At 40.2% G+C, this 17,779-nt stretch overlaps 1 protein-coding gene across 4 annotated transcripts in view; it reads left to right on the top strand.

Annotated features, from left to right (window-relative positions):
• The window catches only part of TPST1 (tyrosylprotein sulfotransferase 1), a 66,876-nt gene that overhangs the window by 31,343 nt on the left and 17,754 nt on the right, over window positions 1–17,779 (top strand). For all 4 annotated transcript variants that reach the window (XM_084880716.1, XM_084880715.1, XM_084880714.1 and 1 more), the window contains exon 3: window positions 9,019–9,217. In XM_084880716.1, coding sequence (XP_084736842.1) covers window positions 9,019–9,217 — 199 coding nt within the window. The remainder of the gene's footprint in view (window positions 1–9,018; window positions 9,218–17,779) is intronic.

Here is a 17,779-nt window from a genome sequence, read left to right as displayed (position 1 = left end):
AGTCTGCTGATTACACTATTTGATTTTAGGTAATATTTAAATATTTTGTCACAAATGATATTTTTGAAGTCTATAATGGACTAAGGGCAATTATTAGCAACATTAAAGCAGCTTGGTTCTGTTTATTTCCCACTGGAGGATCAAGGCAGAATGAGCAAGTGAGAGGACTTTTGAGAAATTGAAGTGCCAGTGTTTTTACAACTACAGTGTTTTTGTAGGCCATAAAAAACAAATGAAATCTGTTCCTCGCAAAGAATTCAAGGGCTGGTCAAATGCCAAGATGTTGCTACACAGAGAAAATAAAACGAGAGACAAAACCACAACAGAGCTGCTTTCATCCCAGAATGTTCAAGGAACTGAAGAATAAGAACTGGGACATGACCAGGGCACAGAGGAGAGGAAGGTTAATCAGGGAGGAGAGGGATTTTTTTTTTCTTGACTTTGTACTAGCTATTAATCTAAAGCTAGAAATGCTGAATTTTCTCTTAAGAATTAGAAACAGATTTCTCCAGTTTCTTCACTTATTCAATAAATATTTATTGAGCTTCTGATATGTGCTTGGCACCATTGTAGGCACTCGTGATACAGCAGTGAACAAAAGAGACAAAAATTCCTGCCTTTGTGGGACAAGAATTAAAGACGGGAGTGGGACAGGAATGTGTGCACACATTATACATGTTGCATTGAGTTTACATTAAGTAGCAACTTTTCTTGTTGAGCCATACTTTAGTCTTCACTGCACATACCAACTGGAACCTCCAGTTTAATGCTGCTGATGAAGCTCCATTACTCTTTCTAATGAGACCCTTCTCACTCCTTTAATAATAAATTCTCCTTGCATGTGAATCAAGACCTATCTGTCTTGATAAGTCATAAAAAAACAGAATAAGAAATAGGCCCAAATAAAAAAGAATTTAGACAATGGTATGGAATTTTTCACAAAGTAGTAATAGGATTCTTTTTTAAATTAAAAAAAAATTAATTGATTACAGAGAGAAACATCAATTTGTTGTTCCACTTAGTTATGCATTCATTGATTGGTTCTTGAATGTGCCCTGACTGGGGATCGAACCCACAACCTTGAGGTATTAGGATGATGTACTAATCAACTGAGCTACCCAGCCAGGGCCAAGAATCATAGGATTCTAACATCAATGCAGTAAAGCTAAAATTAATAAAATAGGTAAAAATAGTAGAAAGATAAATAAAAACCAAAATTGGTCATTTAAGATGATCAATAAAAAGGTAATATATATCATATACTGTATATAATAGTGATAGTCACAGATAGAAATTAAAATAATTCTATGATAATACATAAAAGTACATCCTATCTAATAAAAGAGTAATATGCAAATTGACCATACCTCCGCCATGCCCACAAAGTCATGGCCACCATCCAATCAGGAGTGAATTTGCAAATAAACTTAACCAAGATGGCTGTGGCCATGGAGAGCAGGAGGGAGGCTTGAGTTTCCCTAACAATGGAGGAAGCTAAGCTTTCCACCTGCCCTTGCTGGCCCAGGCCTCCACTCAATACTACAAAGTTTCAATGACAGAAGATAACTAAATCCCAACAAAAATGGTAGCAGCCACAGAGCTGGAAAGGGGCCTGTGGTGGTTTGCAGACCCAAGCAGAGACCCTGGTATCTGGGATTTATTTATCTTCTACAATTGCAACTTTGTAGCCTGGAGTGGAGCCAAGCCTTCTGCTCACTCCATGGCAGCAGCCATTCCTGTTGGGATTTATTTATTTTCTATAATTGAAACTTTGTAGCCAGCCAGGGTGTGTGGAAAGCTTTGCTTCTTCCATTGCCAGAGGCAACCCTAGCCTCCTGCTCTTTCCAGCTCCATGGCTGCCACCATTTCTGTTTGGATGTGTTTACCTTCTATAATTGAAACTTTGTAGCTTTGAGTGGAGTATTAGGCCAGCAAGGGCAACCATTATATGCCAGGTAATGTTCTAAATATTGGAGCAAAAGTAGTTAACAGACAAAACAAAATAAACCCTTTCTTCACTGATCTTACATTAATATTTGGCAGTCATACATAAAAAGAAATAAGTTAAATGTCTCATTTATCAGATGGTAATAAATACTGTAGAGCAGGGGTCCTCAAACTTTTTAAAGTGGGGGCCAGATCACAGTCCCTCAGAGAGCTGGAGGGCCAGACTATATGAACTACTAATTCCTACTGTAACACCTCGGCTGCGCTCACTGCCCAAAAAACCTGGCGGGCCGGATCAGACTCCTCTGCGGGCCGCATGTGGCCCGCAGGCCGTAGTTTGAAGACCCCTGCTAGAGAGATATAAAGCAGAAAATAGGTAATTGCCAAGAGCTGAGGCATAGGAATAGCAGGGAAGTCCTGTCCTCGTTGATAAGGTAGACATTTCTAGCAGAGACCTTTGGAAGAGCAAGAGCAGGTGAACAAACAAAAATTCCTGCCCTCATGGAGCCTACAATCTAGTGGGGAAAGGCAAAAAACAAAAATCACACTAAATAAGAAAAGCTTATAGTATATTAGGAGGTTATAAATGCTATGGAAAAAAAGAAAAATCAGGAGAGTAAAAGGAACCAAGACCCAGAGGATTCTGAGGGACAGGCTATAATATTAAGTAGAGTGGTCAGGATAGTCCTCATGAAAAAGCTAAGATCTGAGGAAAGTCTTGAAGGAGGTGAGGGTATTATCCATGTGGACATGGGAGTTTGTGGAATTCATATTGTTATGTAGCACCTTAAAGATCATTATAAGGACAATTTAGAAATAGTTTAATGATTTTTAATAAGTCAAACACCCTTATAACCATTAGCTATGTCAAGAAATCAAACTCTGCCAGTCAATCTAGAAGCCTTTCCATGTACTCTCTCTCAGACTGTATCTCCTTTACCCCAAAACTATCCATTATTCTGGCATTTTCAGGATCACTTCCTTATATTTCTTTATAGTTTTACCATCCAGTTGTGTATACCTATAGACTATATTCTTACCTATCTATCTATATAAAAGCCTAAGAGACCATCGCAACTGAACGGACTACTGAACAGGCTGTGTGGGGCGACCAGGCCAGCAGGGGGTTTAGTGAGGGACGACCAAATGACCGAGCAGCAGGCTACATGGTGCGACCAGGCCAGCGGGGGCATGGACCAGGCTGGTGGCGGGGAGGGTGACCAGGCTGGCATGGGGGGCAGTAAGGGGTGACCAGGCCAGCAGGGGGTAGATAGGGGCGACCAGGCCAGCGGGGTTAGGCAGTTGGGGGCAACCAGGCCAGCAGGGGGGACAGTTAGGAGTGATCAGGCAGTCAGGCAGGTGAGCAATTAGGAGCCAGTGGTCCCAGATTGTGAGAGGGATGTCCGATTGCCAGGTTAGATCCTCAGGATCAGGCCTAAACTGGCAATCGGACATCCCCCAAGGGGTCCTTGATTGGAGAGGGTGCAGGCTGGGATGAGAGGACCCAAACTTCCCCATTGGCAAGAATTTCATGCACCGGGCCTCTAGTTAAAAATAATTTTATGTCATAAGTTTCTTTTAATCAGTTTCTTTCTTTATCATGTTCTTTTTGTTGTTAATTCTTACCTGAGGACATTTTCCCATTGATTTTTAGAGTGAGTGGAAGGGAGGGGGAGAGACACAGAGAGAAACATCAATGTGAGAGAGATATATCGAGTGATTGCCTCCCAGACTCACCCCTGACCAGGGCCAAGAGTAGAGTATGCAACAGAGATACATGGTCTTGACAAGAATTGAACCCGTGATGACCCTTCAGTCACGGGCTGATGCTCTATCCATTGAGCCAAACCAGCCAGAGGTATCAGATTCTTTAGTTTTAGAAGAGCCTGGGTCATTTAGTTTGTAAAGTTATTTACAATCTTAATTTTGCAATCAAACTGCTGACTGTCCTGGCTATTCTTTTGAATTCTATACTTCATGCAAATTGGCATCTTAATCCAGAAGATTAATCAGACTCAAGATTTGACTTGGCAAGGCTGTCCATTTTGGGTAGTCTTTCTTTTTGTGATTTTATCAGCCATGATCCTTGGTGCCTAGATTCATCAATTTGTTGGATTCTACAACATTTTGACATTTGAATCTGATTTCCTTTCTATGTATTGATTGGAAAATTTTTATAAAATGATATCCCCTGCATCTACTATTTGGTACCCAGATTTATTGTTCACATAGGAAAATCGAATGATAAATACTGATAAATACTTGATTCTTGTTCTTTACTTGGTAGTTTTCAAAATAATGAGTTGGTTCCTTATCATATCTTCTCAAGAGACATGATATGACTTGTGCTTTTAAAGGCTGTATTTGGCTTACATACTGAGAGTAGACCACAAGTATATCAAGGGAGACTATTAGAAGAATATTGTAGAAATCAAGGAAGAGATAATATTGCCTTGGACCAGTGGAATGGCAGTGGAGTTCATGAGAAGTGAAGACACTTGGATATATTTGAGGTATAGGTGATAAATTTTTGATTGATTGGATGTGGAATATGAGAAAAAGAGAGTAGTCAAAAGACAATTCCAGTTTTATTTTGTTTAATCCTGCACATGAAGAATGAATTTGTTTTCAACTGAGATGGGAAGGGCTATGAAAATAGTAGATTTGGGGTGAAGATCAGGAGTTCAGTTTGGACTATGTTGAGCTTCAGATAATAGTTATTAGACTTCTGAGTGACTAAGAAAACAAAAATAAAAATCACAGTTAGTCATTGTTAGCATTTTGGTATAATTTTGTGTGTGTATATATATATATATATATATATAATATATATATATATATATATATATTCTTATATAACCCATTTTTACAAAATTGAATTTCTGTTGTGTGTACATTTTTAGATCCTTTTTCACAAGACAAAACCAGAACATTTCCTAGAAGTGAAATAATCTTTGAAAACGTGACTTAATGGTATTCATCTTCAGCTTTACTGTAATAATTCCAGCCATATAGATTATGTCCTCTTTTACACATGCCTTTTTGCATGTCCATTCGAGTCCTGATGCTTTAGTACAGAGGATTTGGTTTCCTGTAGTTACTGTGCATTATGATTCACACCTGTGGTTTGGCAAATGGCCTAGCTGTAAGTGTTCAATTAAGACTCATGGAAAATCCATGCTTTTAAAATGAGTGTCTTGGAGGATACTCATCTCAGTCATTCCAGACTTTGGCATTGTCCCCATTCTCCGAGGAGGAGTGCCTTCTGCTATGAATGCTACTGTGGGAAGGAAGCCTGGGCACTTACAAGGGGGGAGAACCTAGATTCCCAGGTGCCTGCAGTGCTGTGCCTGGGTTGTAGATTTTGAAACATACCATCCTATCATGTTTTAAGGTCCCAGGGAGACTCGAAGATACTGGAATGGTGACTAGTTTATACCCTAGTACACTTCAGACCTAAGTGTTGGTTAATTTCTGGAAGGACCAAAGGAGTAAGAGAGATTTGATGAGCTCCCTCCAGCCTGCAGGTTGTTGTCTAAAAAAGAAAATCAGGCTCTCTGGGCCCGGCTCATTTCTTTCTAATCACTGTGTTGTTTTGAACACAGAATGGCAAACTTTTTCTGTAAAGGGTCAGATATTTTTGGCTTTATAGACCGCATGATTTCTGTAGTAACTGTTCAGCTCTGAGGTTGTAGAACAAAAGCAACCATAGACAGTGCAGAAACAAATGGGTGTGGCTGTGTTCCTATAAATCTTAATTTATAAATCAGGCAGCAGATCAGATTTGAGCCATAGTTTCCCAATCTCTGCATTTGAACAAACTTTTTGAAACTGTGTCTCTACCTGCTAGTGGTCATTATCTCTAGTCTCTGAGCATCAGTTTTCTTAGATCACAAAGTGAGATCACACAGGCCCAACTTCCAGGTCTGTCTTATCCCAACTATGCCCTGCTTCCTCTTAGAAAAAGCCAAACTAAATAACTAGAATCCATGGGAAGAGAGGAAAGGTGAGCCCAAAGAGCTGATTTGGAATTCAGCTCTTAAGAATAGAAAGTTTGGCCCAGCCAGTGTATATGTGTAGTTCATCTGTATGATCTTACCATTGTGGCAAACCAACTTGCTTACTCTACTCAGGGCAAAAGGCCAAGGTTTTCAGGGAGGCATAGGATGTAATAATTAAGATCATCAATAACAAGGCAATAGAGAAACTGGTGAGGTGGGTGGGGACTTTGGAGTCAGACAGATATGGATTCCAATTCTAACTTCATTATTTCTAGATTCTGTGATTCTGGGTAACTCACTGTCTCTGGGTCTCAGTTTACACATTTGAAAACTGAGGACTGATAATATCTTTCTCTTTAGGTTGTTTTAAGGTTTAAATGAGATATCATATGCAAAGCACCTGACATAGAATGAACAGAAAATGTTTTTCTTTGTTTACTATAATCCTTTTTTTATGCTGGAGATGTTTATTTCTGCAGACATGGCTCTCATTCTCTAACATTCCTAACACTTCCACAGTAAATATCATGCAGCTTGCACCTGAATATTCTCTAGTTATTTCATCTTGTGTCAGTTGATCTCCTTATAAATCTATGATCCTTGACTTCTCTTGAACATGCTTGAACAAACTAAATTTGTAGAGTTTTTATTCCATGAAAAGTTTTTTTTTGTTATATATTTAATAAACATTTTTTGAGTACCTATTTTATGTTCATGTGCTAGTGCTGGTGATAGAGAGATCAATAAGAGATGCAATCATGGAATTTCCTTATATTCTGGTGGAATGTTAGGTAGTTGGGCCTGAAAGCCAACTATTTAAATGCAGGGAAATTATGAGGCTTTTGTAGTAATCCAGGCATGAGTCTGACCAGAAATCAAAGCAGCAACCCTTTGGTGGATGGGACTACAACCAACCAACTGAGCCAAACTGGCCTGGACCAGGATGTTCTCCATGAAGATAAAGAAAGTCAAGTAAATGCCCTGGCTCAGTTGATTGAAGAGTTGTCTTGTACACCAAAAGGTGATGAGTTCAATTACTGGTCAGGCTATTTCGGGGAGGCAACTGATTGATGTTTCTCTCTCACATCGATAATGTCTCTCTCTCTCTCTCTCTCTCTCTCTCTCTCTCTCTCTCTCTCTCTCTCTCTCTTTCTCTCTCTCTCTCCCCCTCCCTCTCTCCCTCCCTCCCCCCCTCCCCCCCTTCCCTCCCTCCCTCTCTCACCTTCCCCCACTTCCTCTCTCGAAAAAAGAAAAAAGAGAGAGAAAAGAAAGTCAAGCAGGGATCATTAGAGGTGAACCCATCTGGGGGAAATGTGTAGAGTGAAGAGAGCTGTGGGTTAAGTGGAGTCCTGGAGAAGTTTTTAAGTGAGGAAAAAAGAATTGGTTATTGGGCAGGAAAAAAACCTGGAGCTAGTGGCCTCACAGAATCCCAGAGAAGAAGAATTTTATTTTCTCTTGTCTGTTTTTTTAGGCAGGGAGCCCCCTTGAGGGATTCCTCATCAGATTATCTGTAGTGAGAGGCCACATACTTAAAGAAAAAGTGTTGTTACCTTTGTTTGAATACCATGTTTGAATGACTTAGGTAGTATGATATACTAGTTTAACTCTCTTAAGCATATTTGTTTTATAGTCATTTGGCCAAAATCTGCTAATTTAGAACCAATTTGTATCTAGATGTAATTTTACATTATATTTTTCCTTAGATTATGTGTTGTTTAGTAAAATACAGTGAATATAGTCAATACAAGTTTAAAGTAGGTTTCTAGGTTAAGAGGTAGAACACATTTATTTTGTAACTAGAGGCTTGGTGTATGAAATTTGTGCATGGGGGGGCCCTTAGCCCAGCCTGCACCCTTTCCAATCCGGGACACCTCAAGGGATGTCCGATTGCCTTTTAGGACCAATCCTGCTTGCCTGATCCCCCCCCCCCCCCCCAGCCTGATCATCCCTAAACCACCTCTGCCTGCCAGCCTGATCGCCCCCAACTGCCCCCCCTGCTGGGCTGGTTGCCCCTCACTCCCCCTCCTGCCAGCCTGTTAGCCCCTTACTGCCCCCCCTGCTGGCCTCGTTGCCTCTAACTTATCCCCTCTGCCGCCTGGTCACCCCTAACAGATCCTCTGCCCCCCTGGTCACCCCTTACTGCCCCCCCCTGTCAGTCTGGTTGCCCCCAACTGCCCCCCTCTGCCAGCCTGGTCACCCCTAACTGCCTCCTCTTCCAGCCTGATTGCCCCACACAGCCTGCTGTTCAGTATTTGGTTGGCCCTCACTAAACCCCCCTACTTGTAAAAGAGAATGTGTGCTATATTTACCAAGTGCATTTGGTTGTTTCAGTCATAACGGCCCCTGGCTTTTTATATATTAGGACAATGGTCAGCAAACTCACTAGTCAACAAAGCGGCAAACCGCGGCTTGCAAGCTGCATTGTGGCTCGCGAGCTGCAGTTTGCTGACCACTGTATTAGGGATATTAAAAGTCAGAAACAGCACCTCTTTTTCTTCCTTAGAAAGTAGAGTTCGACAGGAAGTCGACAGAAAAATAGAACAAATGAATATTATGCATTCTTAGTGGATCGTGGTTCTCTCCAGTGTTTTATTATGAAAAATTTCAAATGTACAAAGAATGGAAAGAATTATACCCACTATCTTATATAATTAAGATTTTACATTTATAGAATCAAGACTTTGCTGTATTTGCTTTATCACATATGTCAATCTAGTCATTCATCAGTCCCATCTTTTTTCTTTTTGGTGCATTTCAAGTAAGTCAACTAGCTGTTTTTCTAAGCAGTTGTATTTTTTCCTGAACATTGTAATTAAAATGTCAGCACATTTTGTGCAGATGGTATAAGCTCATCCTTTTTCCTATTTCTAGAAATCTGAGGTTGCCAATAATTGCTGTCAAATTTAGAATATTAAACAATTTCTGGTAAATACTGTTAAGCCTAATCAGTGCCTACATTATAATGGAGACACTTAAAATTTTTAAAGTTATCAAAAATAATTTTCAGTGGTCTTTAAACACTATTTTTTGTATTTTAAATAAATATTTATTCATATTCTATTGTTTCCAGAGTGGAGAGATCAACAGATCAAGTCATCAAGCCAGTCAATGTGGCAGCTCTATCAAAATGGGTTGGGAAAATACCTCCAGATGTTTTACAAGACATGGCAGTGATTGCACCCATGCTTTCCAAACTTGGCTACGACCCATATGCCAATCCACCCAACTATGGAAAACCTGATCCCAAAATCCTTGAAAACACTAGAAGGGTAAGTGAAATTTTTAAAGTGAATTGAGAAAACTGGATATGGAATTTAAATCCTGAAAAAATTTTTTCTTGTTTCTTTTTATGATTAGAAAATTATTTTAAAGTAGAAAAATTCTATTTGTAGAATGCTTTATTATCATATGTTTTCCACTGCATTTTAAGGAAAACTGTTGTATTAAACATGCAATAAATTACTCTATGATTGAGAAAAAGTTGCTGTTAAAGTATAATTATAAATTTTCCTATTAATAAATTATGCTCACATCTTTATGAAATGTTGTTTCAGAAAAGCTAAAAACTCAATAGCTAATCTGAATATATACTTTACCAGTTGAATCTACTTCAAATCAGATCTTAATGTATTCTTTTTTTAAATTGTGGAAAATACACATAATGAAAGGATTCTCAGACCAAATTCCATCTGTGTGTACAGGCTTCCCCACACCACCAAGCAATTCCCTGACGCCAGCAGTGTGTCCAAGAATGCAACTAAACTCTGGCACCACTTACCCAGAGACAGAATCAGCTTCCACAGGGAAAGGGCTCATTCCCACAAGACCACCCTCCACTTCAGATACCAGGTTGTTCTGAACAGCTACAAATCAGAGGTTCCCATGACCCTCCTCCTTGGGTTTAATTAATTTGGTAGAATGACTCACAAAACTCAAGAAAACCCGTTTACTCACTTAAATTATGGATTTATTACTAAGGACATTCATTACAGGATAGGCATCAATAGTGAGACGAAGAGGTATGTGGTGGGGGGGTCCCAAATATAGGAGCTTCTAGCCTCATGGGGCTGCTACTCAGCATATGGTAGCATTCTGGTTCCTGTAGATGGAAGCTCTCCAAAAAGGGTATAAGAGCTGTCCTTTCGGGTTCTTTTAAAGGTGTCATCACATAGTCATGATTGACTAAGTCTTTGACCACCGTCCATTGATTGAGCCTCAAGCCCTTCTCCCCTCCTTGGGAACCGGGGTGGGACTGAATGTTCTAAACCTCAAACCAAATGGTTGGTTTCCAGTGACAACCAGCCCCTGCCCTGGGGTTGTTTCCAAAAGTCACCTCATTAACATAACAAGAGACACCATTGTTGCTCTCATCACTTCATATATTACAAGAAGTTGGAGAGCTGTGAGCCAGGAACTGTGGATGAAAACCAAATATATCTGAAAAATATATTTTTGTCATCTGAATGACCAAATATACTGTTACAGAATTTACAGGGTGACCAAAAATATGCAGGAGTACCAGAGACACAGGAAAAACCCGTTTATTTTCAGATGTTTCACATGTACTGGCACAGTGACTCAGGGGAGACTCTCTCCAAATTTTGAGCAAGCCAATATGGAGGAAGCGTTCCCTTTGTACCCTTCGGTTTCTTTGTCCCCCAAATATGGGATGGGACTTCCGGACCTTTCTTGGGCTTTGCAAAAAGCCCCACGTGTTGGGATAGAGGCCATGAGACCACACCCAAAGGCCTGGCCTGGTGCCAGCGCTGATAACCCCTCTGGGGATTGTTCATGGCTTATGGCCTCCGTAAAATGGGAGTAGTACTTAGGTAAACCAGTCTTGGAAGACCAGATTGTGGAGAAGGTGGCAGTGACTTAATTATAGGCTATCAAGAATGTACATTAGGTTTCTGGCACAGATTCAGATTGCTAGCCCCCCTCCCCCCCACAATGTCTCCTTTTCCCCATCAATATATACTATAAACCAAAATGTTGCACAGAGCATAAAATTTACCACTTAACATTATAGTGTTTAGCTCAGTAGCATTAATACATTTGCATTGTTTTCTTGTGTTGTTATTGTTTAAAAAAAAAAAAATATATATATATATATATATATATATATATATATATATATATGTATATATTATTGATTTTTTACAGAGAGGAAGGGAGAGGGATAGAGAGCCAGAAACATCGATGAGAGAGAATCATCGACCAGCTGCCTCCTGCACCCTCCCCACCACCACCACCGGGGATGTGCCCACAACCAGTGTACATGCCCTTGACCGGAATCCAACCTGGGACCCTTCAGTCTGCAGGCTGATGCTCTATTCACTGAGCCAAACCAGCTTCGGCTGTTGTTGTTTTTTTAATCTTCCCTTCTCACCACCCCTATTCCTTTGCTATTTTGCAAGAACTAGTCTTATTAGGAGCCTGGTGGCTTTGCAGCCTGGTAATTGTGTTTACAGGGTTCAAATGAGTTTTTCTACCTTTTTTCCTTTCTTCCTTTCTTTCTTTTCTTTCTTTCCTTTCTTTCTTTACACGAGGGTCCTAAAATATCTGGGTAGTCCTTAAATCTGGGGCCAGGGATGAAAGAGTGTGAGCTTGGAGATGGCGGTTTTCTTTTCGCTTTCTACGAAATCAGTTCATGCAAACCTTGGTGTGGGAGGGCAGAGAGTTTGTAATCCATTAGAAATGGCCCTGGAGAGAGACCAACTGCTGATTTGGGCCTGGGAATAGGAATGACTGCCCTTCACAGAGCCACAGTCAAATCCCTCTGGACAAGGCTCAGAATTGATGCCCCGTTGACCCCCTCTGGCTTCTCAGATACGGAGCCAGCTAGGCCTTGGGCCCTCTTCCCATTGACCTGGGAAACCTCCCAACCTCTTCTAGCCACTCACCCCCCACATTGGGGCGTTACTTTGGTGGAAAGTTTGCACTATGCCCCAAGCTCCAGTACAAAAAGGTTTTGGACAGCCTGGCAATTCAATGGGAGCTGCAGTTGGAAGCCAGAATTGGTTGGGATCGCAAAGATGTTCACCCAACCCCGTTCATTTGCCACCTAGATATAGCGAGCTCAGTAAAGCACAGGGGTTTGCCGAAGGTCAGGCAGCAAGCCGCTGGTGGGGCACGGATCACGGCAGCCCCCGTGGTGGGGGAGGCATCAGGGCTTTTTGTCTCTGCTCCGGGAACTCCCAGCCCTGAAAGACTGTTAGACCAGGTAGGCCTCTGCCCCAGCGACTGACAAGTTGGTGTCAGGGGCGTTGCTGAAAAATCAGGCCTGACCCAGGGAACTGTCCACGGCCACACTCCAACCTCTGGGAAGTGGGACCTGGGAGGCCTCCCAGGGCCCGGAGGCGACTCTGAAAAGCATCCATTTGCATTGTGCAACCATCCCTGCCACCCAGCTTCAGAACTTTTTTCAACTTTCCAAACTGAAATCACATACTCATTACCTATTCTCCCTCCCTCCAGCTCCTGGCAATCACAGTTCTATTTTCAGTCTCCAGATGTATTTGAAACTATATCTAATTTAAATAAGAAAACTATGTTAGCATAAGTTCACTAATAAATTATTTGATTTCAAGATTAAACTTTCTGGCCTTTTTCTGGCATTCTTTTGTTTATGTCAATGATATCCCCTCCCCACAACCTTATAACATACTCTATTTAGTCTCTCTTTCTTTTGATAAAAGAACTGTTAATTTTATATATATCCTATATAATAAAGATGTAATATGCAAATGATTGTTATGCCATGAAGTGTAATGACTAACCGTGTAACTACTGGATCATGGATCAGCAGGAGGTTGGGAGGCAGCCAGCTACAAGTGGGCAGCAGAGAGCTACAGGAGGGGGCAGGGCAGCAAGCTATGAGGGAGGGTCAGGGGGGCGGAAGGAGCTACAGGAGGGCGGGGCAGCATGCGGAGAGCTACTGTAGGGCGGCAGTAAGCTACTGGTGCACAGATTTATGCACAGGGATACTAGTGTGTGTGTGTGTGTGTGTGTGTGTGTGTGTGTGTGTATATATATATATATATATATATATATATATATATATAATTTTAAAAAAAATTTTTATTGATTTCAGAGAAGAAGGAAGAGGGAGAGAGAAACAGTGACAAAAGATTAAAAAGAAAAGAAACATCAATGATAAGAGAAAATCATTGATCAGCTGCCTCCTGTGCACCCCTTACTCGGGATTAGACTGGCCACCTGGGCATGTGCCCTGACCAGGACTCAAATCATGACTTCTTGGTTTATAAGTCAATGCTCAACCACTGAGCAACACCAGCTGGGCACAAATTTATATCTTATGAGGTTAATTTCCAATGTGGATTTTTTTCTCTTAAGTATTATTTTCATTTTCCTTTTTCAGTTCATCAGTGGATCTTCTTATAACTCACTATATATAAAGACAAATTTTTTATTTGTAGAATAATCTTTGTTTTTTTAATATACTTTTCATATATATGAACATTTTACTATCCTATCTAATAAAAGAATAATATGCAAATTGACCATCATTCCAACACACAACATGGCTGCCTCCATGTGATCAAAGATAGCTGCCCCCATGTGGACACAAGATGGCCACCACAAGATGGCTGGCAGGGGAGGGCAGTTGTGGGCCATCAGGCCTGCAGGGGAGGGAAGTTAGGAATGACCTGGCTGGCAGAGGAGAACAGTTAGGAGCAATCAGGCTGACAGGGGAGCAGTTAGGCATCAATCAGGCTGGCAGGGGAGTGGTTAGGGGTTGATCAGGCAGAAGTGGTTAGGGGCAATCAGGAAGGCAGGCAGGTGAGCAGTTGGGAGCCAGCAGTCCTGGATTGTGAGAGGGATGCCCCACTCCCTGGTGGGATCGGGCCTAAACGGGCAGTTGGACATCCCTCATGGGATCCCAGATTGGAGAGTGTACAGGCTGGACTAAGGGACACACACACACACACACACACACACACACACACCCGTGCACGAATTTTGTGCACCGGGCCTCTAGTAAAAATAGCTCAGTGTATAAAACTTATAAGAGATAAGAGAATAAAATTTACCTATAATGTTACTGTTACTGGACGGCCGCCTGAGTCAGAGGGGGAGGACTGTCCCCTCCTCAGTTCTAGTCAATCTCATAAGAAAGATTTCAGATGAGTGACCAACCACAGTGTTGTAGCAAAACAAGCAAATTTATTAAGGAAGCAAGGCAAACAAATTTTAAAAATACACATGTCAAAAGCACAAATGGGCAACCCAGCTGGTCTGAGTGCCCCCTGGTGGAAGTTTGAGGGTTTTATACTTTTCTGTCTACAGGTTTCAAGGTTCCTCTGCCAGATATCTTGAGCAACAGACTGGATTTCAAGGTCCCCCTTTTACTTTGTTGTGACGTTTCCAAGAATTTCTAAGAACATTTAGTAGTTTTATCTTGGCAAGTTCCAAGACTGTTGTCTTCTTTATTCAGTGGGTGAGATAAATTTCCCATTTTCTTTCCTTCCCTCCTCCTGCCCTAACACCCCCCAAATGATATTTGTTCTTGAGTTTAGTTGGCACAAATGGTATTAATTCAGTCTTTGTTCTCTGTTTTCTCAGACCAGGGTGATTTCAGCTATGTATTCTCTGGTTAGGGAGGTGAGGTATTAACCATTTGCTCTCAAGTGTCTTTGGTTGGGGAAGGTAAGATCTTGCACTTTACAAGCTGGCTGCAAGTTGCCCAAGCTGTTTGGCCTTGTTTAATTTTCTTGTCTCAGTTTCTCCATCCACTTGCTCAGGAATATTCCTACCTTCTTACTGTCCTGCCATATTACCACACACACATACCATTCTTATTGTTTTGATGGATTCCATTCCTTGTCTACAGGTTGGTAAACAGAGGTAAGATTACATATTTTACAGTTTTACCTTTGCATACACATGATTTTGTATCCAAGCCTTTCCTCTTACTATTTATTAGTATTTTCCCATTGTGTACATGCTTTTTAAACATAAATTTTCATGGTTATGTAATATATCATTACATGAGCCACCTTAAGTCCTTTCTGAAAAGTAGTAAATAAATGAATGAGCAAATAAAATGTTTCTCTGGTGTATGTTCTAGAATTCATTTTACCATTTTTCTTTTGTTGTTTACAATTTCTCTTTGACAAATCTTGCTACAAAGAACATATTTATAAATACTACATTTTAGTGTGTTTTTTTTGTGTGTGTGTATGTGTGTTTTTAGGTTAGGCTAATGAGAATAGAATTAAACCACATCAAAGTACTTGATACTTTTAAGGTGTTTGATATATGTTGATAATTTTTAAAAATCTTTTGAACTACCAGCGTAATAAACATCATTTTATTTTATATTTTTTCTAATTTTAATAAGTTTCATTTATTAATGTAATTGAACATTTTCTAATTTAACCTATATGTATATATCCTTTTATGAACCATCTCTTAAGTTTTTATATATATATATATATATATATATATATATATTTTTTTTTTTTTTTTTTTAATTGATTTTTTACAGAGAGGAAGAGAGAGGGATAGTTACAAACATCAATGAGAGAGAATCATCGATCAGCTGCCTCTTGCACACCCCCTACTGGGAATGTGCCCGCAACCAAGATACATGCCCTTGACCGGAATCGAACCTAGGACCTTTCAGTCCACAGGCTGATGCTCTATCCACTGAGCCAAACCGGTCTCGGCCCATCTCTTAAGTTTTTAAAAAAGTTTTATAAGCGTGACAGATTGCATTCTGCTAAAGATGAGTTATAGCCAAGATCAGTTTGGCTCAGTAGATAGAGCATCGGTCTGCGGACTGAAGGGTCCCAGGTTCGATTCCAGTCAAGGGCATGTACATTGGTTGTGGGCACATCCCTGGTGGGGGATGTGCAGGAGGCAGCTGGTCGATGTATCTCTCTCATCGATGTTTCTAGCTCTCTATCCCTCTCCCTTCCTCTCTATGAAAAATTAATAAAAATGTATTTAAAAAAAGATGAGTTACATATCAATCTAGTATCCCTCATCATAGTGCTTGATAATGTCTTAGTAATTGGTAATTCATAGCTTTTTCCTTTATACAATACTGAAATGGTTTTTATAAACCAATGTGCATATGTAAATGATATTTAGTGGTTTCCCAGGCAGTAGACATTATAGTTTTCCTACATTCAAGTTGGCTGGCTAGATTATCCTTGGCGTGCTTGAGTGGTAGTTTGGGAAGAATGCTATGACTTGAATCCATGTGACTAAAGAATTTGTTTCAGACACATTTGTAGCTTTTGAAAGGGTTTAAAAATGCACACTGAAAAAAAAAAAAAAACCTTCCCATGTCCTTCTATCTCTAACGTGACAAATTATTTTAAGGGAAAAAATTTGAAGTGTGAACTATAATTGCATTTTCGAGCACTTTGTGATAATTCATACAAGCTGACATTCTTGCTTCATGGGTTTGGATTTCATAGCCCTTCTTGCAATCCCAATCCTGTGTGTTTTCAAAACTTTTTTTTTTTTCCCCTGTAAAAACACAGATGCTTAAATATACAGCATTGATGATCATGAAGTTTTATAAAGTAATGCTTAAAAAGTGATCTTTGGTTGTCAGCTATGACATGAGATAGGCTTCAAAGAAGGAAGGTAGCTGAGGATATTGTTCCTTTTATGGGGTGAAAAGTGGGAATAAATTATTTTTTTGTATGGGAATATAGGATCCCAAGCCCCAGGCCTATATGTGCTAGTTTTTGTAAAACTTTGTAAAAGTCTAGAAGTGCTGGTGTCTAAGACAGCATATTTTGGGAACATGTTGCCCAGCTTTGAGTAAAAATCATGTGCTTCGTGGATGCTGTGACTCAGATGGTAAACTGGAAATGAAATGCTAACACATTCCATGCTCTTTCCTGTCATAGTCTCTCATTGTAGCACATTTCGGTAAAGAGTGCCCTTTAGGTCGCATCCTTAGTCTTCTCCCTCCTCCTTAGGTTTTTGGTATTTTTAAGTTTACAGACCTATTTAAGAATCCAATAAAACCTGTGGATCTCTACGTCAGAAATGTAGACACATATATACACAAAATTTCAGTGGCTTCATCGGTGCCCCCGAAGTCCATCAGATAAGGGACCTCTGTTTGATTGTCTCCTCGGTCAAGCTGATCCACTCCGTTTGATTGTAACCTATTTGCTGATGATCATAAATCTGTATTTCTCAGTGGGTCTCTTTCCTGAGCCCTAGGCTCATAATTTTCAACTACCTTCTGTATATCTCCAGCTGGCTGTTCATGAGGACCTCAAACAATGTCCAAAATTGAACTTATGGTCCAAACTTGTTCCCTGATAGGCAGAAGCTAAGAAGTAGGAAAGTAGAGTAGGGGTGGGATAAGGCTGTGCTCATCTGTATTTACATAATCTCTGAACCAATGGGCAGATAATGAGGAGCAGAGTCCTCAAAACATATGGGACAAACACTGACATAACTTCAATTTCAGATAAGCCATCTACACAAGTCAATAGGAAAGACAGGACTTGAACAGCACTATAAACTACTGAGACCTAACAGACTTATACAGAATACTCCACCCAATAACAGCACATTCTTTTCAAGAGCACACGGAACATTTTCCAGCATGGACCATATGTTGGGCCATAAAATAATGTTCAGTACATTTTAAATTACTTAAATCATACAAAATATCTTCTCCAACCACAACAGGATGAAGTTTGAAATTAATAACAGAAGGAAAACTGTGTAATTTTCAATATGTGAAAATTAAATAATACACTCTTAACCAAAAAAGAAATCACTAGGGAAATTAGAAAATACTTTAAGATGAATGAAAACAAAAACACAAC

Source organism: Pipistrellus hanaki (assembly GCF_964339955.1).
Source record: "Pipistrellus hanaki genome assembly, chromosome: 4".
Lineage (NCBI taxonomy): Eukaryota > Metazoa > Chordata > Mammalia > Chiroptera > Vespertilionidae > Pipistrellus > Pipistrellus hanaki.
The sequence above is the reverse complement of the archived record's forward strand: the minus strand, read 5'-3'. Positions and strand labels throughout refer to the sequence as shown.